This window comes from Urtica dioica, chromosome 1 (genome assembly GCF_054948205.1).
Source record: "Urtica dioica subsp. dioica isolate 48M chromosome 1, U.dioica_male_clone48M_v1_H2, whole genome shotgun sequence".
In the NCBI taxonomy this organism is placed as follows: domain Eukaryota; kingdom Viridiplantae; phylum Streptophyta; class Magnoliopsida; order Rosales; family Urticaceae; genus Urtica; species Urtica dioica.
Window position 1 is genome coordinate 23,995,769 of NC_142756.1, and position 22,177 is coordinate 24,017,945.

Consider the following 22,177-nt stretch of genomic DNA (forward strand, 5'->3'; position numbering starts at 1 on the left):
TGAATAGATAGGCAATAACAAGCAAGAGTCTTCATGAGACTTTATTACATCAAATGTACAAAATAAACACTACTACTCTTCTTGTGGGCACCATTGACAACAAACTCCCACTTGACTCAAAGAAGATGTGTGTAGTCGTTCATGCCTAATCCCTCTCGATGTTGGTCGAAGACCATATTCGCTAGGGCCTTGGTGAATGGATCTGCCAGAGATCTACTTCACCTCCACGTCTCCGCGTTGCGCGATCTCTCGAATCAAATGGTATTTCCTCTCAATATGCTTAGAGCACTTATGGCTTCGAGGTTCCTTTGAGTTAGCGGCAGCCCTACTATTATCACAATAAAGGGTCATGGGCTCGTCGACGTTTGGAACAACTTCCAAATACTTAAGGAATTTTCTAAGCCATATAGCCTCTTTGGATGCTTCACAAGCAGTCACATATTATGCTTCCATTGTGGAGTCAGCAATGCAAGATTGCGTAATACTCCTCCACACAACAGCTCCACCATTAAGGATGAACACAGATCCCGAAGTGGATTTCCTGGAATCCTTATCCGCTTGAAAATCGGAGTCAGTATATCCCGTCATAATCAGGTCAGTACCTGAGTATGTAAGCATCAAGTTCCTAGTTCTTCGAAGATACTTAAGAACATGCTTAACAGCAATCCAGTGCTCGGGTCCAGGGTTGGATTGGAAAAAGGGCTAACTACGCCAACGGCGAAACATATATCAGGTCTAGTGCAAAGCATAGCATACATGAGGCTTCCTACGGCAGAGGCGTAAGGAATTTTCCTCATGTCTTCAATCTCTTGTGCAGTCTTGGGAGACTGGTCCTTAGAGAGTGAAACTCCATGCCTAAAGGGTGTTTGGCCCTTCTTGGAGTCTTGCATCGAGAAGCGATCCATTACTTATCAATATAAGACGCTTGAGAGAGCGACAGGGTCCGGTTTTTCCTATCTCGAAAGATTTGGATCCCCAGAATGTACGCGGCTTCTCCTAGATCCTTCATATCGAATTGCTTTGCCAGCCAGACCTTAACCTCAGATAACTTACCCACGTCATTACCAATGAGTAGTATATCATCGACATATAGTACCAGAAACACAACTTTGCCTTCATGTATTAACTTGTAAACACAAGGCTCATCTATTGACTGTTCAAAGCCGAAGCTCTTTACAGTTTCATCGAATCTAATATTCCATGACCTAGATGCTTGCTTTAGTCCATAAATGGATTTAAGCAACTCACAAACCTTGGTCTCTTGACCTTTATCCATGAAACCGTCTGGTTGAGCCATGTAAATGCGCTCGTCAAGATTGCCATTCAGAAAGGCTGTCTTGACATCCATTTGCCTGATCTCATAGTCGAGAGCTGCAGCTATGGATAGGAGTATGCGGATGGATTTAAGCATCGCGACTGGCGAGAAGGTTTCTTCATAGTCAATCCCTTCTTGTTGGGTATAACCCTTCGCCACAAGTCGTGCTTTGAACGTCTCGACGTTCCCATCAGGACCCCTTTTCTTCTTGTATATCCACTTACACCTTATGGGTTTAATCCCTTCAGGAAGGTCTACAAGTTTCCAAACTTTGTTGACATACATCGAGTGCATTTCAACTTTCATGGCGTCAAGCCAAAGGTTTGATTCAGAACAAGCCATCGCTTGGCTATAGGAAACAGGGTCATCCATGTCGGAAACGGCTACTAGAGAGTCTCCATAAGACATGTACCTGTCAGGCTGTTGAACAGCCCTCCCACTACGTCGAAGTACTACTTGACGAGATTCTGATGAGTTAGGTTGTGTTTCAGTTGGGGTAAGAACAGTTCTTACAGATGAGGTAGAAGCTTCCTCACCCAACTTTTCTTCAAGCACAATTTTGCTTCTAGGTTTCGCATCCTTCATAAAGTCCTCCTCAAGGAAACGAGCATTCGTGCTAACGAAAGTCTTATCGTCCTCGGGACTATAGAAAGTAAAACCTTTTGTTTCCTTCGGATATCCTACAAACAGGCACAATTCTGACCTACTAGCCAACTTGCTAGTCTTTTGCCTCAGCACGTGTGCAGGGCAACCCCAAATTCGGATGCGGCCAAGATTCACTTTACGGCCAGTCCATCGTTCATAAGGAGTACCAGGAACCATTTTAGACGGAACTTGGTTCAGAATGTAAGCGGCTGTTTCGAGGGCATATCCCCAAAAGGAAAGCGGGAGTGATGAGTAACTCATCATTGATCTAACCATCTCCATAAGAGTTCGGTTTCTTCTCTCTGACACTCCGTTTTGTTGAGGTGTGCCAGGTGCGGTAAGCTGAGAAGCGATACCTTCTTCTTTAAGAAAGTCATCGAATTCTCCAAACATATACTCACCACCTCGATCAGACCGAAGGGTTTTGATCATTTTGCCAGTTTGCTTTTCCAGTAAAGCCCTAAAGACCTTAAATACGTTAAAGGTCTCGGATTTGTGTTTGAGCAAATAGACAAACCCATATCGTGAGTAATCATCAGTGAAGGTAACGAAGTATTCGTATCCTCCACGTGCCTGTTGGCTGAGCGGACCACATACATCAGAATGTATTAGTTCCAGCAACTCAGTGGCTCTTCGACCTTTATAAGAGAAAGGTCGCTTAGTCATTTTTCCTTCTATGCAGGATTCACAAGTAGGTAGTGAACCTATTGCAGAGGCTTGGAGTGGACCATCCCTCACAAGTCTCTTAATCCTTTCTAGACTGATATGACCAAGTCTAAAGTGCCATAGGTGTGTTGATTTCGTTAGATCGGAGGATTCAGAAAGTTTGATCCTCTTTGGCTCCCTAATTAGATCATTATCTATTTCGGTGTCTAAAAGAGAAGGTTGAGTGGGATAGATGTAGAAAAGAGCATTCTTCATACATGCATCAGTGACAAAAGAATTATCAGGAAACGAAATACGAATTCCATTCTTAATGAACTTTAAACAATAATCTTGCTCACGAAGACGAGCAACGGATATTAAGTTCTTCCCAAAGGTAGGAACAAAATACACATTATTCAAGTTTAAAGTGCGGTCTTTAAAAGACAGCGTCACGGATCCCACAGCCTTTGCAGACACCAGGCTCCCATCACCCCATTTGAAACAGAACTCGCCTTCCTTTAAGCTTTTGGTTTTCTTGAAACCATTCAAGGAACAACAAATATGGTTAGTAGCAGCGGAGTCAATAATCCACGATGATACATTATCAGCTACTAAGCATGCTTCGGTAACTAGTACAATACTATGCTCCTTTGCTTTGAGATAGGCGGGACAGTTCTTTTTATTGGCTTTGTGATGTCTCTTCACAGTTCCAGAGGCAGAGGCTTTTTGCTCAGTAGCATGTGCCTCTCCCATCAATCTCAGATCCTAGGATTTCCATTTTACTCAGATGACTAATGATCAATATCATGAAGTCTCCAACAGGAGTCCTAGCCTGCATATGACAGTTCATAAACTGTCGGACTGCTTGTAGCCTTGTTTGACGCCTTTGCCCTCCAAACATCTCAAGGAGATTGTAGAGCATGTTAGCGGCAGTCTCGAAATCACGATGTTGCTCTTTCAGCATATTGTTCATAGATGCCAAGATATAGCACCTCACAATCTCATCGGATCGAAGCCAGGCCGCTAAGGCGTCATTGTCCTCTTGAGTTGAATCATCATTCGTCAGAGGAGGACATGGGGTGGTGAGTACTCATTTGTGCTTGTTAACGGTAGGTATTATATCGAGGTTACGTTTCGAGTCTATGTAGTTTTCATTTTCGAGTTTGTTCGAGGAAAGAATGAAAGAGAGAGAGTTGGGAGACATATTGCCTATAAAAGTTGAAACAAGTTTATGATTAGTCTTTGGTTTAGGATTTAAGTTTGTTTAAGACTTTATAAAATCCAAAGGTGTTATGAACGAAATGACACTTTACTCCTTCGAGGGAAGGCCGCAACGAGTCTCCTTTCATAAGTAAATGACTCATCATTAATGCATAGCCAAGATGTCAATACATCAATTTTGACTAGCCACCTTGTAAATTGGTTTGATCACTCACATCCTTTCGCAGGGCCTCGAGGGAGGATTACTAGGGATTGAGTCTAAGTGTGTAACCAACCACTTAGTCCAAAAGATTGACTTTGAAAAACAATCCGCCGAGGGGAGGTCTTGTCATCATCGTCTCACTCTCGGACGTAGCTCATTGAGCAATGATCAGAGCAAAGCGCCCTTGAGTACTCTCATTTAAGAGAGGGCCACGAGGGTGACTCTTAATCCGGCGACACTTGCACTTTTCATTAGTGTTGGGGATCGTGGGTTACAAACAACAAGTATAACCCTCCCACTTAGTTTTTGGAGTTGGTTCATTGACTCTTTTAAGTTCGGAAACAAATTTCCTAGTTAGAGAGCGACAGAGCGGACAACTAGAAGAGAATCCTAGATCGACATGTTCAGAGCAGTATGTTGGTACATACTCGATCTTTTCCTATTTTCTATTTCGGGAAAGTGCGTGAGGGAAGTGTGAACTTCAACTGACTCGAACACTTGAAAGTTTGAGATTACACATCTTTTTATTTTTCGGCTTGTCTACAAAGAGACCTCCCACTTAAATTTTCAAGAGCATATAGATTTTGAACATATGTGATATAGATATAGTTTTGAAAACATTTTGAAAATTTATTTGATTTGGATGACAAAATATTTTCAAGTTTGAAAGTGAAAACGGTTTTTCAAAATTCAAACTAGTTTTGTAAAAATTCAATTTCAATTAAACTTTCAAAAATCAAAACATTTTAATCTTACACATCATGTTTATAATCATATGAAAAACATTTTTTCTCAAGAAAATTTTCTCATTAGAGTTCTATAACTCATGGTAGTGGGGTTTGAAAATCCGGATTTCTAAAAAACTGGAGTTTCAGACAGCCGCGCACCTCGGAGTAAAATCGCCATATTTGGCCGTTCCGATGTCCTTTTGAGCCGAAACCGGTGGCATTGGACAGAGGACAGACAGAGCTTTAATTTGATTCAAGAATCATTAAATTTCGATTTTTGAGCAGAGAGTTATGCCACTTTTAATGCGGGTTTACTCCAGCTCGAAGAAAAAGAAATAAATTAAAGCTTGGTCCTTTTTAGGTGCGAAAAAGAATCGAGTGTAACGGAACGTTTTATGAAGGTTGTTAAAGCTTTTATTTGTGTTTTATTAGCAAGGTAATAACAAGGCATAAAAGAAATAACAACAAGCATAAAACGATTCAAGTAAAAATAAGAAACTAGCAAGATAACAAAACTAGTCACAAAATTTTACTCGAAAAAACTCAAACCTTTAAAACACGTTTTTCAATATAAAAAATTTAAAACTTTTAGAACAGATTCTAATGTGTTTTAAAAACATCCCAAAATCATAGAAAAACAACATGGTTTTTAATTTAAAGGCAAGAGCAATAAAATAAAAAAAATCTAAGATTACAATTCTAACTTGTCACAAAATTAGTAAACTTTCGAAAACGATTTTCAAGCTCATAATTTTAAATACATGTACATGCTAATCTTTGACCATAGCTCTGATACCATTTGTTGGAATCGATCTAGGGTTTAAGAAAATAATTAACGCTTCGGTAAGCGGCGGAATTTTAAAAATTTTCTTTTACAAGTAAAAACAGTTTTTTACTAACCTCGACAAAAGAGCAAGTACACGTAATTAAAAACTATTATGAGCTAAGAGTTTACTAACCTCTCTTGAAGCTTGAACTTTGAAGAAGCTTTTGGAAAGTTTGCAACGCTCGTCTCCCCTCGCAGCACGTCTCTCTTCCTTTCCTCGGCACCTCGAGCAACCACGAAAGTTTCTATCACTAAATCACTCGAAAAGAAGGAATCAGTGAGTGGGCACTTTTAAACACTACGACTTAAGAACGAGTCTCGAAGTCGCAGAGCTAAACACTAGGTCGAGTGATGACCTAGGTGCCAAAACAAGAAAAATCGAAAATAAACTAGAAAGAGAGAGAGAGAGGAGTTCGGCCAACAATGTCTAGAGAGAGAGTCTCAATCTCTAACTTATGTTGAATGAATAGAATGAGAGGAATGAGGGTCCTATTTATAGGAGAGGGGTTGGCCTTGGAAAGAAGTAGTTTCCTCTTATTTTCCAAGCCTTTATGAGCAATCTTTTATTACCCATTCCTTTCAACATAGGCGCCAACCTCATGCACATCCACAAGGGTAATAAAAGATTGCTCATAAAGGCTTGGAAAATAAGAGGAAACTACTTCTTTCCAAGGCCAACCCCTCTCCTATAAATAGGACCCTCATTCCCTTCATTTTATTCATTCCACACAAGTTAGAGATTGAGAGACTCTCTCTCTGGACATTGTTGCCGAAAATCCTCTCTCTCTCTCTAGTTTATTTTCGATTTTTTCTTGTCTTGGCACCTAGGTCCTCACTCGACCTAGTGTTTAGCTCTGCGACTTCGAGACTTGTTCTAAAGTCGTAGTGTTTAAAAGTTCCCACTCACTAATTCCTTTGTTTCGAGTGATTTAGTGATAGAAACTTTCGTGGTTGCTCGAGGTGCCGAGGAAAGAAAGAGAGACGTGCTGCGAGGGGAGACGAGCGTTGCGAACTTTCCAAAAGCTTCTTCAAAGTTCAAGCTTCAAGAAAGGTTAGTAAACTCTTAGCTCATATTGGTTTTTAATTACATGTACTTGCTCTTTGTCTAGGTTAGTAAAAACTTTTTTTACTTGAAAAGAAATTTTTTAAAATTCCGCCGCTTCCCGAAGCGTTTAATCTTTTTCTTAAACCCTAGATCAATTCCAACACGTGGCGCACCTAAGACGCCTACATGGCGCAACTAAGACGCCTACATGGCGCACATAAGACACCTACATGGCGCAACCAGGACGCCTACCTGGCGCGACCTGAGACGTCTACGTGGCACAATCCAGCACACGTAAGGCACCCGCGTAAGCATGGCCGACTCGCAGTTGAAAAAACTTAAGAACGCACGCCATCCAAGTGACTGGTGCGTCTGAAAAGGTATCCTACTGAGGTAAAAGAACTGGCAAGACCATTGACACAAACACTTGCCTATCTAAACACGCCATAAGAAGTGAATGCGCGGAAACGTTCATAAAAATAAAGTAATGTCTCACAAAAGAAAAGGGCAACTGCCCCAAAACCCTAGAAAGCATGCGCTAAGACAAGTGCGCTGAAAGGGAAAAATCCTAGTAAGCAAGCGCTAAAACAAGTGCGCTGAATGGAAAAACCTAAAAAAGAAAGCGTGCGTTAAACACTTGCGCGAGAAGAATAAAGAAAAAAATGTCACTCGGCGGGATCTTCGCCTACGGGATCAGCTCCGTCGAGTGGTGGGAACAACGAGTCGAAGAAGTGGAAGGTGACCCCCCGAGAAACATTCTCGGTAGCCGTGGCGTCCCGACACTCCACCGCCGCCGCATGTCTTGCCTCCTCGACTCCGACATCAAAATCGTCTTGAAGGTCGGACGCAGGCTGTTCCGCCGCGGCTTTCTCCTCGGTGACCCGAGCCACCTCCTCCGCCAAGGAGTCGCGCTCACGCTCCGCTCGAACATGGGCAGTCTCGCTCGATGTAAGCTGGCCCTGGAGAATGCCAACTTCTTCTGTGCGCGACTCTAACTGGCGTCGAAGGTCCCGCGCCTCGCTCCGGAAGACCTCCGTCGATCGAGTCGCCACTTCGAGAGCTTGACGTTCCGTCGTTAGCTCCTCAGCCATCTTCGCCACCGCCGCCTGAGCACGGTCGCACTTGCCGCGCATAACTCCCAATTCCACGCGAGCCTCCTGAAGCTGCTCGCGGAGACTCGCAAACTCCGCCTTTGAGTGAGAACCTCGCTCGGCGTGGGCCAGCTGAGACTTCGCTTGAGCAAGCTCCTCCTGGGCACGGCTCATCCGCCTGATGAGGTCGTGAAGGATCTTCTCGCCCCGGGTCGCTCGAGCAAGCACCTGAGAAGGCAAAAGGATAAGTCAGCCAAGGACAAGGCCTTAAAAAAACAAAGCAAGAGAAACTTACTCTCTGTGCATCGGAAACGCCGTGACGAAAGAACTCCACGTCACTGCTAGCCACGACGCTCTTCCACATCTTCATCGAGGATTGAGCGAGGCCCAGGGAACACTCCCCTCTAACCTCCGCAGCCTCCACGTCGACCATCGAGTTCACACGCTTGGAGTCCGAGGACGTGTCTGGTAGAGCCGAGGAGGAGGGTCGCTTCAAAGAAGCGCGAGGACCGCTCTCCGTCCGATGATCGGTATCGGGTTTCTCCCGACCGTTCCGCGCAGCAATCCGACAACGGACCGCCGCCAACGACTTCGGGTCTCGAGAAGCCTTCGCTAAATGCGCTTGAGCCCTCGCCCTGGCCAAAGAGACTACAAAAGCAAAACCCTAAGCTAAGAACAAAAACAAAAAGTGCGAAACGTCGACATACCTTGAAGACCGCCGCTCGAGAGAGATGATGCGGCACTGGGAGCACTCTCGGTCCGCTGACTGTCGCCCCGGCCAGGTGGAAACGGCGGGAACCACTCGGTGGAAGCCATCAGCTCAGGGGAACGAAATCGTTCGACGGCTTTCCGAGCCTCCGACATTCCCCGGATCTCCTTCATGAAGTCGAGGTCATCGGCCCCCGCGTCAGCAGGAAACTCGGTCAAGGGGCCGAACCGGAGCGGCGCGTCGCCAAAAGCCTCCGCCGAGACCCACACCCATGGTCGTCGGTTATACTTCTCTGAATCCATGATCAGCTTAGTGTTCCGGCGATCGCGGGCCATGAAGAAACTAGGCTGCCCGGGCGCAGGGAAGATCGCGATGAGATTACGAAAGTCGCTCACAGTCATCACTCGCTCAGTCTGGCAATGCCACTCCATGTGACACATCACCACGATGCGATAAAACGCCGGACTCACCTGACACGCATGCACCCCCAGACGGGCGAGAAGCTGCTGAACGATGAGTTGAAACGGCAACCGCAACCCGCAGTTGAGACTCGCAACTGAAACTGCGGCAAACCCACGGGGAGGGCGGAAAGGATGGTCGCCCTGTAAGGGACGGAGAAGCGCCACGGACGATGGAATGGCGAATGCCTCCCTGAGACCGACGAATGTTCGGTAAGCGAGCGAGCTCGAAGCATCGACCCCCGAACAATCGAAGCCCTCGGGAGCGGCAAAGCCCTCCTCGGGATACCACTCTGTCCTAGCAAGCGACCTCGCCGATACTATCGCCTCTGCGTCATGAGTCTTGGGCTGAGAACCCCCTGGCTCCACGGAAGGGCCCCTGCCCTCCGGCACGGCCGCGGCAGCCGCCGACGGCTCCTCGGGACTCTCCGATGCGGGGCCTTCGGCCCCCGGACATGTCTCTGAATCACCCCCCGGGATCTTCAGACTCCGGGCCAAAGTCATCCACGCAGTCAATCTCGTCGAGGACCGACTCTAGCGGAGTCACTGCATCCACGCATGTGATATCTCCCGGCGCGCCATGAGGGTCCAAGTCGGACTGCGGTACGCCGAGGCAGGCTTTGTCGCGAAACCCCTCGCCAACTAAGTTGATCACGAGGTGAGGGGCAGGTTCCCCGGTCGTGGGATGATCAAACTCCCCACCTGTGTCGCGCCCAGCCGGCGCGCACTCTTCTTTAGGCTGAGCAACATGAGCGGCCACGCCCAGCTCGCCTTCCTCGAGCCACTGCTCTACTCCGCTTGGATTCTCTTCCACGTGCAGCGAAACTTCCCCTAATCCCGCGAAGAGATCATCCTCTGCATGTTCAGAACCCTGAAACAAGAGAGAGAAATCAATCTCGGGACTCTCAGTTGAGAAAAGGGGAGGGACACCCATAATGCAAGCGTAGAGAAAGAGAGAAAAAATAAAGTGGAGGAATAAGAGATAGGGGGGTCTATATATAGACTCCTGGGGGGGTAGGAGTCGAAATCCTACTCCCACAAGGAGAAAAAACGGAGAAAAACTCCAAAAAGTAGGAGTTCCCCCGCGCAAGGCGAACTAGCCCCGCGCGGCAGCACCAAAAAAAAAAAAAAAGAAAGGGGAAAAGGAAGATTTTTCCTCGGGTGACGGACTTGGAAAATATTTTCCTCAAACACCCAACTAGAAGGACAAAAAGTTCATCGCTGGGAACCTCACGAGCGACGAACTTGGGGGGCTAATGTTGTCGGTCGTTTTCGGAAAACCCGAGACACCGAAAAGGTACGTCGCTCAAAGGGCTGATGGTCAGGCCGGAGGTCCTGAAGTGTAGCAAGCCTCCAAACCCTCGTCCAAACTCTTGACTCCTTGAGTCGAGCTTAGCCCCTCGAGTTGAGACTTGAGTCGGTTCCTCGAGTCGAGCCTCGCTCTTCAAGTTGAGCCTTGAGTCAGTCTCCTCGGGTCGAGCTTCGCTTCTTGAGTTGAGCCTCGAGTCGGTCTCCTCGAGTCGAGCATCGCTCCTCGAGTCGAGCATCAACTCGAGTCCTACCCGTCAAACAAACATTTGTGTCATAACCCAAAATACCATGCCCACAATAGCTCAACGGGCCCGGAAGTGAGACGATCACGAAAAGCCCGCAGAAACGAAGCCGAGCGCGCGCCGCGCCGGCAGGGCCGTGCGCCGCGCATTGAGCAGCGCTGCCCGCGCGCTGAGCGGCGCAGATCCTGCGCCGCGGGTTGTGCAACGCGCGCCGCGCGTTGTGCGCCGCTGCCTCTTGTACGCCTCCTCTTGAAAAGGGGCGCGTTCCTAGTCCCACATGGACGCCAAAGGACCCCCTTAGGGTCCCCAAACACCTATATGAACCCCCTCCCATTGAGGGGAAAGTGATCTCTTCATCTCTTATCGACACGCTCGATTTCTTACTCTTCTCTGCTTCTTTTGATGCCATTTTTGGCCTGAAGCAGTCTCTCTACTCTCTCTCTCTCGTTCTCAGAGGTTCCGAAGCACTCACGAGAACTTCCCGGACGTCGCTCCCTCTGACCGAGCGTTCTCCGGTGCTCAAGCACGCCCCTAGGGTTCTCAACTAGAGTTCCCCTCGCACGTCTAACACGCTAGACGCACACGCGATCTCCGAGGTTCCGAGACGCTGTCGAGGACTCCTCGCGCCCCGTCTCCTTCGTCGAGTACGCTTCTCCACCAAGGTTTTACACATCATACTGCGCCTAACACACCTGAACTACGTTCTGACCTGATCCTACGCACGGGTACGTAGGCAGCCGACAGCCATGGCACGGTCACTCCTCCTCCTCACCCCCTACCTCGCCCGGAGGCGGGTTGATCGGAGAAAACCTAGCTCGAGACTTTCGAGTTCACACACTTGGCCCGGGTGCGATCACTTGGTCCGACCTTGGATCGAACCGCCCGAGGTTTTCAATAGTTGTTCATTTTCGTGCGACAACAATAACTATAGAAGAGGTTGATCCCAAGTGAGTCTCCACTAGCCCAAAGGTCAAGAGATACACGTCTGGTCTTCGTCTTCAGTTCTGTTATTCACATCGCCGTCTTGCCCTTCTCTTCATTACCAAGGGTCATAAAACTATGAGTCGATTGACTCAAGAAGTGGGAGTCTAACTTAGAAAATAAAGCGACCAATGCCATGTGATAACATGTGACGTGCAAACAAGCACATAAGAATGCATTGATGCAAATCTAACAAGTTCTAGAGCATGACTGATGTGTGCACACTCTAACTAGTACTTGTCGTCTTTAAGGTTACACACATCCCCTGCTATAACCTCTAGAACGACAAGAGACCAGCCTTAGACATCGAGCAGCAGTCGTCCGGCGGCCTAAGAGTTTTAATGTTAGTCTGGGATCCACTAATGGTACCAACTTCATTCGACATCGGCGCAACCCCCAGGCCCTCATAGCCCATCAAGGTGCATTCATCAGGTCTTCATAACCTGGCATCAAGATCGGGTGCGACTCTTGGTCGACTTCCCGATAAATGAGTACTCAGTCCCATCCCCCAGGCCCTCATAGCCCATCAGGGTTCATTTCATTTTGGTACCATCGACACAACAATTCTTTAAGGTTCGGGTACTCTGCTGCACTCAGAGTACACACCTATGCTACTTACAGGAGAGCGACTCAGGATAATTCCTGAAAGAAATTTCATTTCCCTTTTATGCTCGTTAGTGTTTTAGGTTGAAGACTCGGGATATGACTCCCGGTACTTTTACCTTCGATTTGAATTCGAGAGTTAAACACGGCTCTCTTGCCTCCCCCGTTCTAACGGGTCAATCAAAAATCCTAAGGAATGATTATATTACGTAGCAGAGGATGGGTCTCACAATTCTTACGTTTGAACTTATTGAGCGAACTCACGCTAAGTTTTCAGGAAAAGCGGCCGAAGTCTTAATCTTTGAGATTATTTGATTTTAAAGCTTTTCCTATTCTTGTTTACTAACAAGTAATAATGCACATAAACATGGTTATTCCCTTGGTATGCAGTTGACTTAAGTCTCCACACTTACCCGAAAAAGATCGTCTGAAAATTTGTTGACTTCCGGAGTTTCCTTGCTTTTCACGCTTCCCGAGACTCTACACGTCCTGAAGCGTTAGCATGTCCTGAAGCGTCGAGAAACTAAAACCCGAAGTTGAAAACTCATTAGTCAATGATTCGGGAGGTGATGACAAGCTTAAGGTTCTTATCGGGATTCATGCGAGTCGGTTCAGGGGTTCGCGAATTTAATTCACTTATTTCCCGGCTTTTCGGAATTTAAACTTATTCAAGACTCGTACGAATTCGTACCAGAGAATGAGTACGGAATAAAATCCAAATCCTTATTTTAACGAGTCTTAAATAACTTAAAGAAATAATCCGCAAATAGTACAAACCGAGAATTCTAAATGAATAAACAAAAATTAAATTCTCGAACATCTCTTAGTTAAATAATTGATAATCCTTGAATACAAATCTCAAATCCAAAAATCAAGACTCGAGTCTAACGCTATAAAGCGATAAACGACTAACGAGTGAGATCGAGCTTTAAAAATCTGTTCTGAATTCTCTACTCTTCCGGCTTCGACGTGTTCAGTTCTGCCGACTCTCGCCGATCCTATCCGATTTCTAACTGAGTTGTGAAATAAAAACGAATATTGAGTCAATTTACAAATCCAACTCCCGACTCGACTTTGAGTCCGAAATCAAACCACTAATAACATCACTTGTCACAAAATTTTTGAACTTGTCATAAAATCACTTATCATGTCACAAAATTCCAATTCCAAACTAAAAAAACAAGCTAATCAAACTCGAAACGAACAACTCGTCTCAAATCACAAAACTTGTCATAATATTCACATTTCAATCTCAAAAACGAACCCATCGAACCAAAATCGGAACGAAACATCACAATTCTCAAATCAAATTCTCAAATCTCTATTCCCATATCAAACCAATTCCAAAACCAAATCCAAGAATTAAGACCCGAGGCTCAGAATCATTCCACACGATAATCAAAATGAATCACATACCCAAAACAAGTCTCACGGCCAAGTAAACTCACGGCCACAACAAAGAACCACAAGACCATCATTAAAATCATAAACCCCTCTCGGCTAAAATTTAAGTCACACGGCCAGAGCAAACAACCAAAACTCAAGTACTCAAACTCATTACAGCCTCATAATTCCAGCAACAACGATGATTATCACCAATTTAGAACTTTAAACTCAACCCACGACTGAGAAACAACACACACGGCCCTAACACAATGACCCACGGCCAAAATCCAAGAATTACTCCAAGTATACATTCTCAAATCACCGATTCCAACCATAAGCACTACAATTGAACTCAATAAATCATCAAAAACACATCAACTCTACCAAACTAACTCGGAATCCAAAAACCCCCAAAATCAATCCTCAACCCTAATTTCTCCAATTCAATTCGGGTAAAATGGAATTTCACCTTGCTTTTCGAGGAATTGAACCCTCCAATGCTCAACTTCTTCTTCACCGGCGTCTCCTCGCGGCGGCGCTCTCGGCGGATCGCGGCGGTCGCGCGCGGCGGCGCTCGGTCTCGGCTGGATGGCGCGCGCGCGGCTCGGAGCTTCTCGGTGAGGACGCGCGATGAAGGAGAAGGTAGAAGGAGGGAGAGAGAAGGTGGCGGTGAGGTAGCGCTCGGTGGTGACGATGATTTGGAGCTAACGAATTTTTTTTTCTTTCTCTTTGTTATCCTCTGCAGGTCGCGCGGGTGAAGAGAAAGAAAGAAAAAGAAGAAGGTCACGTGAAGAAGGGAAGAAGAAGAGAGTAGAAGATAGAAGAAGATAAGAGAAGTTGAGAAAAAAAAAAGAATTGATCATCAATCTTTTTTCCATCTTCTTAAAACAGCCCCAACTCAAGCTTTTACTTTCAAATAGCTCCAAAAACGTTACAATCACGTCCTTGTCACAAAATTTTGTGACTAAAACCCGTACTCGCTCGAACTTTTAATTTAAATGATTCAAACCGAGACTTTCCTCGTTCGTTCTCGATTAATTTAAATATATTCAACGTTTCTCGGAAATAATTCTCGTCCTTGAGAATTTATTTCTTAAATTAAATTCCGGCATATTTCTTCGGAAAATAATTTATTATTCGAGACGAACTCGATAAATCCTTTATTTATTCCGAGATTTTCCGTTACCTTAAATAATTTAAATTAACTCTCTAAACTTCAACGTCCATAATTCATTCAAGAACTTACTTGTAACACACGAAAGCTCATTTATTAACCATAAATTACAAACGGCGAGATTTATCCTTTACTATCCCTACCCCCTTAAAAGAGTTTCGTCATCGAAACTTAAAACAGAGTAGGGTACTTCTTTTGCATCTCACTCTCGAGTTCCCATGTAGCTTCTTCTACAGCATTCCTCTTCCACAAAACCTTGACCAAAGCAATGGTCTTATTCCTTAAAACTTTATCCTTGCGATCAAGAATCGCTACAGCTGGCTCTTCATATCTGACTTCAGGAGAGATCTCATCCTCTTGCTCTTGTAGAACATGCGAAGGGTCAAACACGTACTTCCGTAGACACGTGGAACACATCATGGAGGTTGGACATAGACGGCTGTAACGCCAAGCGATAAGCTGTCTTGCCTACACGCTCAAGGATCTCAAAAGGTCCAACGTACCTTGGACTGAGCTTCCCTTTCTTCCCAAACCTCATCACTCCTCGTATAGGTCAGATCTTCAGAAATACTTTCTCTCCTGCTTCCAATTCTAGAGGCCTCATACGCTTGTCAGCGTAGTTTTTCTTACAGCTCTGGGACGTCTTCATTCGAGCTTGGATTTCTTAACCGCTTTTATGGTCTGCTCTAGCATCTCAGGTCCAACAACTTGCTCTCACCAGCTTCCGCCCATACAAATCTCCATACGACGCCATACCAATTGTCGCCTGATAGTTGTTGTTGTCAACAATAACCTAGACTGAGTCGTGTCCAGCTGTGGTTTTTTGCAATCCTGACACAAAATCCATCGTTATCTGCTCCCACTTCCACTGTGGAATCTCAAGTGGTTGCAACATTCCAGCTGGCTTCTGATGTTCTACCTTCACTTGTTGACAAGTTAGGCATTTTTGGACGAACTCAGCTACGTCTTTCTTCATTCCTGGCCACCAATACACTTTTTTTCAGGTGTTGATACATCTTTGTCACACCTGGATGTACCGAATATGGTGTCCCGTGAGCTTCTTCCATCAACTGCTTCTTAATTTCCTTGTTGGACGACACACAAACTCTTCCGTTGCACCTTAGAACCTCGTTCTCGTCCAACCTAAAGTCACCCTCTTTACCGTTTTGAGCCTCAAACATCTTCCCAAGAAGATATTCGTCTGCGTATTAACCATCCTTGATCTGTTCAAGTAGTACTGGACGTAAGCTAAGAGCGGCTAACCTGCTTGTGATTAGCTGAAGCTCGAGTTGCTGCACCTCATCCTTCAGACGGAGAGACGTTTCTACAAGACTTGCTAAGGACGCTACAGACTTACGACTAAGAGCATCTGCAACTTTATTGGCCTTACCAGGGTGATAGTGCAAGTCGAAGTCGTAGTCGTTCAGGAGTTCCATCCAATGTCCCTGGCGCATATTCAACTCCTTATGAGTGAAGAGATACTTCAACGTCTTGTGGTCTGTATAGATGTCGCAATGGACTCCGTACAGGTAATGTCGCCATATCTTGAGCGCAAACACCACTACAGCAAGCTCTAGATCATGAGTAGGATATCGGGTCTCATAATCTTTCAGCTGTCGCGAGGCATAAGCAATAACTTTCCCATGTTGCATCAAAACAGTGCCCAAACCTTGTTTAGACGCATCGTAGTATATGGGGAATCCATCAACTCCTTGTGGAATAGTGAGCACTGGCGCGGTTGTCAGCCTGTTCTTCAGCTCCTGGAAGCTCTTCTCACATGTCTCGGTCCAAAGAAACTTCTGTCCTTTACGAGTTAGTTGAGTCAGAGGCATGGCTAACTTAGAGAATCCTTACACAAACTTCCTATAATAGCCAGCAAGACCCTAGAAACTTCTTATTTCAGTGACCGTCTTTGGCTGACTCCACTGCCTCACCGCTTCCACTTTAGCAGGATCTACCATGATACCAGCGCTACTAACAACATGGCCAAGGAGTACTACCTGTTCCAGCCAAAATTTACACTTCGAGAACTTGGCGTATACTTTCTTTTCCCTCAGCCTGTTTAGCGCTAGCTCCAGATGTTGCTCATGCTCTTCGTTAGTTTTCGAGTAGATTAGAATGTCGTCGATGAACACGATCACGAAGTTATCCAGAAAGTCTTTGAATACTCGGTTCATCAGGATCATAAACACTACTGACGCGTTAGTCAATCCAAACGACATAACTAAGAACTCGTAATGACCATATCGAGTACGAAACACAGTTTTTGGGATGTCTTCATCTCGAATCTTCAGCTGATGGTATCATGAACGCAAGTCAATCTTCGAGAACACTGTCGCTCCTGACAGTTGATCAAAAAGATCTTCGATCCACAACAACGGATACTCATTCTTGATCGTCACTTGGTTCAACCAACGGTAATCAATACAGAGCCGTAAGGAACCATCTGCCTTATTAACGAACAAGACAGGCGCTCCCCAAGGCGAATGGCTTCGTCGTACGAACCCTTTGTCAAGCAACTCTTATAGCTGCGTTTTGAGTTCTTTCAATTCTGCTGGAGCCATACGATATGGAGCTTTCGATATCGGAGTTGTGCCTGGAATGAGCTCTATGTTGAACTCAACCTCTCGATCAGGAGGTAGACCTAGAAGATCTTCAGGGAAAATATCAAGGAAATCTCTAGCAACTGGAATCTCCTACGGTTGCGGCTTGACCGTCTTTGTGACGTCTACTACGCTTGCAAGGTAACCAGCGCATCCCTGATGCATCATCTTCATGGCCTTCAGCGCCGATACGATCGGAAAACTCGATTTCCGAGAGGAAGCTTAGAACTGCAGCGGTGCAAGTCCTGGGTTCTGGAACAGAACTGATTTTTTCCGGCAATCTATGATTGCATGGTGGGTACTTAACCAATCCATTCCAAGGATTACGTCATAGTCCACCATTTCCAATTCTATCAAGTCTACTTTCATTATCCGATCATGAACTCGAATATACACATCTCTATGCCAGAATAACGACTGGTACTTTTCTCCAGAAGGCGTAGCCGTAACGAACGGGTACGATAATTCCTTCTGATGCTCACCTAACTGATCAGACTTCCTAGATGCGATGAATTAATGCGTGGCTCTTGAATCTATCAATGCATATGCAGAGAAGGAATCAACGAAAATCTAACCTGTGATAGCGGTGGACGACCCTGGTCGAACTTCATCTTCACGGATGGAGAAGACTCTGGCATTAGCTTTTGGTTGCTCCTTGGGTGCAGGGGTCTTAACTTTTGGATTTTCACAGACTCGGGACATATGTCCCTCTTTCCCGCATCTAAATTACACCAGCGCACATGCATAGCATTCTCCCTCATGCGATCTGCCATACCTTCGGCACACGGTCGTCTGATTGCTCCCAGAAGTTCTAGGCTTCTTGTTGGGTGGCCCTGACCGTCTGCTATCTCCACGTCCTCTGCTCTGGTTCACCGACTGTGATTGGTTCCCAGAACTTCCTTGAGGTCGGCTACTTGAACCTTGCTGGGACCTCATTCCGTCACTTCGTTGCGGCCGGTTATCCCATCTTGATTGGGATTTGAATCTTTTTCTTGATTCGCTCTGCTTTGGGCCAGCAGCTTCAGAAGGTGTTGTAGCAGTTGGTTTTGGTCCAGGAGTCCGATTACCTTCGCGCCAACCAGCAATCCGCAAAGCTCTCTGCACGGCGTTGGCGTAAGAACGAGGTCCATCATCTCTGCTATCCACTTGGCTCACGATATCCACGTTGAGCCCGTGCAAGTATTTCATCTTTCTAGCCTGATCAGTATGGACTAGGGAAGGAGCGAACCTGGCTAACGTGTCAAACTTTGTCGTATATTCTGATATCGACATTGAACCTTGGCGTAGGCTCATAAACTCGCGTACCTTGTTTGACAGGTTAGCTTCACTCAGGTACTTCCCGTGGAACAGATTGAGAAAATGGACCCACGTCATTGAGTGGACATCCTCAAACGACGCCATCACTTCCCACGAGCCCCTAGCCTCATCCTCCAGTTGATTCACAGCGCAAGCCACTCTCTCGGTATAAGACAGCTGCATGTAGTTGAAGATCTGTTGCATCTTCTTGACCCAATTCTCAGCTGCAGCTAGATCAACATGGCCATCAAACGTCGGAGGCTTCTGCTTACAAAACCTCTCGTATACCGGCTCGCTCACAGGAGGAACGACATCAGGGATCTGGAAGTTGAGCTCCTCAGGAGGATCCACATGCACTGGCGGTGGATTCTCTTGTCGTTCTCCTGGAACTGGGGGCGCTGGGTGCAGTTTAGGCGGCGCGTTCAGCCTCGTTAAGAGTTCTGCGATCGTGCGATTCTGCTCTTCCAGCTGATGCATGAACCTCTGATTCATCTCATCTCTCGGGGTCGCATCGGTAGCTTGTCTCTCCAGTGCGCGTTTGATCTCCGTGAGATCCACCGCTGTAACATTCTCGGCATTAGACAGGTCTCGTCTAGGCCCCTTGCCTGCTCAATTCTACACATGGAAGAGGGCATAACCAAATTCCAAATCACAACATCGAGAATGCGAGAAAAGAGAACATATCAACACACGATCCTAACTCAAAACGAGAACTCATAAACATTTCTCATATCTTCATCAAGTCAAAAGATATATACAACCTGCATTCATGCCTTTACTACACGTCACTGTTGTCAATGGTGCCCACAAGAAGAGTAGTAGTGTCTATTTATGTACATTTGATGTCATATAGTCTTACGAAGACTCTTGCTTGTAATTGCTTATTCATTAATATAAAGTTGAAACGTTCATTCATTCTTTCTTTGTTTGAAGCTTTATGATAAAACCTTAGTCTTTTAGTCCATAAACAAACTTAACAACTTACGAAGAGACAAATGTAGATTTGCATGAACAAACTCTTCGTAGTTTGCTTAAAACGATATATTCGCAATCTTAGGGTCAAAGGACTATTGACCTCAGTACGATTGTTAGAAGAACTACGATGTCTGGTTATGAGGCATTGAGAGTTGGAGACTCTATAGTTCTTCTAGGTATCTTCCGAAGGTACTGAATTGACCAGTGCACTTCTAGAGACAAGATAAGAACAAACCATTTAACCTCTTATGTCTCAAAGTCACTATGTATGAATTGCATCATGCTTACCTTAATCCTGAAATGAGACATGCCGTTTCACAGCTTACGTATTCTCATTTGAGAAAGTCAGAGTTCGGACTCACTATGTGATTCCGAACATGGCCTATTGGTGAAGTACTAAGTTGTGAGAATGTCATGAGTAACTTTGTGTAGTTCTCATAGATATGGAATTCATGTACAAGATTGCCGAAATGCAATGTATGTCACCTCATGCTTTGTTCCTTGGAGTGTGAATAAATGAACTGGCCAGTGTCCAAATTGAGTCCTGACTCTTTTGGATGAAACAATGTGACTTGTTAGCTCCTCGTCAATACTTTGTTTCTAACTTATTCACAAGCGACAAAGGAGTTGAGGAAATAACAGCTAGAAGGGTAAAATGGTAATTTGGTAAATCCCGACTAGCTGATGACATTCATGAAGGGAAAACATAGATAATATTCAGTGGATCCGCTCATCATAATTAGGTTGAATTCTTGAGTAGAAAATAAATTCATTTGAACCGAGAGATTTTCAGTGTCAACTCTTTAGTGGAGTCAGTTGGGATTAAGCTAAACTTGGAAAAGGTTTGTGAACTTTTGAGTCCAAGTGTTTAGTTCAAGCTTTGTTCATTTGGGTCCATGAGGCCACTGTCACGAATCACATCGAATAGGAATAGTTAAACTGGAAGCTAAGTCAAAACAAGAACGAAAATTGTCAAAAGGGTATTTTTGTCTTTTGAGACATATGATGAAATGAATGTCAATAAATTTTTTGACAAGGTCATTTGATGATATGCATCACTCGGCCAATACTAGTCTTATTGGGCCTTGTGGATTAATTTCATTTCATAAGAATTTTATTGAAAATTCTTAATGGGCCTTTTTTCATGTTCTCATGAACAAATAAAGAAGCTTCTGGAAGCTCCTTCTAGAGGACATGTTGGGCGCCTACTACCCAAGAGATAGAGAGAATATTTTGTGCATAAATGTATCAAGATACTTGCCAAAAGAAAAAGAGGAAACAAATTTGCATGAGTATGCAATAGGGGAATCGGCCAAGGCTAGAAAGGAACAAAAAAGGAAACAAATCAAGGTCTCTAGAAGGCTTGTGTTGGCCGAGTATCTCAAAGGGAAAAAGAGGAAATTGGCTCATGAATATGTGATATTCTATAGAAGAGGAAACTACCTTATTGAAGGTGAGACCTCTCCTATAAATAGGAGCCTCATTCCTCACTTTTCATTCCATCCAAGTTTAAGAGATTTGAGAGACTCTCTCTCTAGAACTTTGGCCGAACTCCTCTCTCTCTCTAGTTTATTTTCGATTTTGTTTTGGCACCTAGGTCCTCATTTGACCTAGAGTTTAGCTCTGCGACTTCAAGACTTGTTCTTAAGTCGTAGTGTTTAAAAGTGCCCACTCACTAATTCCTTTTCTCTCGAGTGATTTAGTGATAGAAACTTTCGTGGTTGCTCGAGGTGCCGAGGAAAGAAAGAGGGACGTGCTGCGAGGGGAGATGAGCATTGCAACTTTCTAAGAGCTTCTCAAAGATCAAGCTTCAAGAAAGGTTAGTAAACTTCTTAGCTCATAATAGTTTTTAATTACGTGTACTTGCTCTTTTGTCTAGGTTAGTAAAAACTGGTTTTACTTGTAAAAGAAAATTTTTAAAATTCCGCCGCTTACTGAAGCGTTAGTTATTTTCTTAAACCCTAGATCGATTCCAACAGTCACATGGCAACTATCGCTATCTACACAAATCTATAGACTCCCAGAAAGAGACTAGCATTTCCCGAGGCTTAGTCAAACGGGTTCCAAAAAGGGTAATCATGTCGCTGCTTACTAACTATCTATATTCTCTCAACAAAGAAGGCAACAGTAATGTCAGCATGATCCCACAATCCGTACCAGAAACGCGTATCTCAAGTCTACAGAAAAGGTTAAACCTGGGCTCTGATACCACAAAACCTGTCACGACCTGCGACCTCTCGTCGCCGGTTCACGAGCCGCGACGGTGTGTTACGTCACAAGTCACAACATTAATATAATACTATATCTCATATCAACATAAACATAATCAAATAATCATAATACTTATGTTAAACGTAATACGATATCATATAAGTATTATAAGTTGTTATATAAAAACCTGGCTAAATTTTTCGTTTTTCTCAATTCAAACTTTGAGTCTCACTACGACTCTAAATATTTACATAACCACTCTTGGGTTTACGTATAATTACAAGAGATAGTTTTAGGAGCGTAGTTTACGGAAGGGGTTCAACAAAATATAGTTATAACTATAGAAGAGGTTGATCCCGAGTGAGTCTCCACTAGCCAAAAGGTCAAGAGATACACGTCTGGTCTTCGTCTTCAGTTCTGTTATTCACATCGCCGTCTTGCCTTTCTCTACATTACCAAGGGTCATAAAACTATGAGTCGATTGACTCAGCAAGTGGGAGTCTAACTTAG

The 22,177-nt window shown here is 44.8% G+C and overlaps 2 protein-coding genes across 2 annotated transcripts; both read right to left on the reverse strand.

The window, feature by feature from the left end:
- Nucleotides 1–7,084: 7,084 nt before the first annotated feature.
- On the reverse strand, nucleotides 7,085–8,858 carry LOC149407821 (uncharacterized). Its single transcript, XM_089622177.1, has 3 exons — nucleotides 8,823–8,858; nucleotides 8,014–8,382; nucleotides 7,085–7,946 (listed from the first exon to the last, which is right to left on the reverse strand). The coding sequence occupies exons 1-3, from the start codon at nucleotides 8,856–8,858 to the stop codon at nucleotides 7,293–7,295; spliced, it is 1,059 nt and encodes a 352-aa protein (XP_089478303.1). The 3' UTR covers nucleotides 7,085–7,292.
- Nucleotides 8,859–14,753: 5,895 nt separating this feature from the next.
- LOC149407822 (uncharacterized) lies at nucleotides 14,754–15,231 on the reverse strand. The gene is made up of 2 exons (XM_089622180.1): nucleotides 15,154–15,231; nucleotides 14,754–15,050 (listed from the first exon to the last, which is right to left on the reverse strand). The coding sequence occupies exons 1-2, from the start codon at nucleotides 15,229–15,231 to the stop codon at nucleotides 14,754–14,756; spliced, it is 375 nt and encodes a 124-aa protein (XP_089478306.1).
- Between the last annotated feature and the right edge of the window lie 6,946 nt (nucleotides 15,232–22,177).

Excerpts from the sequence above, each read along its gene's own strand:
- LOC149407822 (XM_089622180.1), bottom strand. The coding sequence starts at position 15,231 with ATGAAGACGTCCCAGAGCTGTAAGAAAAACTACGCTGACAAGCGTATG. Across the intron at positions 15,051-15,153 it reads AATTGGAAGCAGGAGAGAAA|GCAAGACAGCTTATCGCTTG; the intron begins GTATTTCTGAAG and ends TTGAGCGTGTAG.
- LOC149407821 (XM_089622177.1), bottom strand. The coding sequence starts at position 8,858 with ATGGAGTGGCATTGCCAGACTGAGCGAGTGATGACT. Across the intron at positions 8,383-8,822 it reads AGACTGAGCGAGTGATGACT|GGTTTTGCTTTTGTAGTCTC; the intron begins GTGAGCGACTTT and ends TTCTTAGCTTAG. Across the intron at positions 7,947-8,013 it reads GCGTTTCCGATGCACAGAGA|GTGCTTGCTCGAGCGACCCG; the intron begins GTAAGTTTCTCT and ends TTGCCTTCTCAG.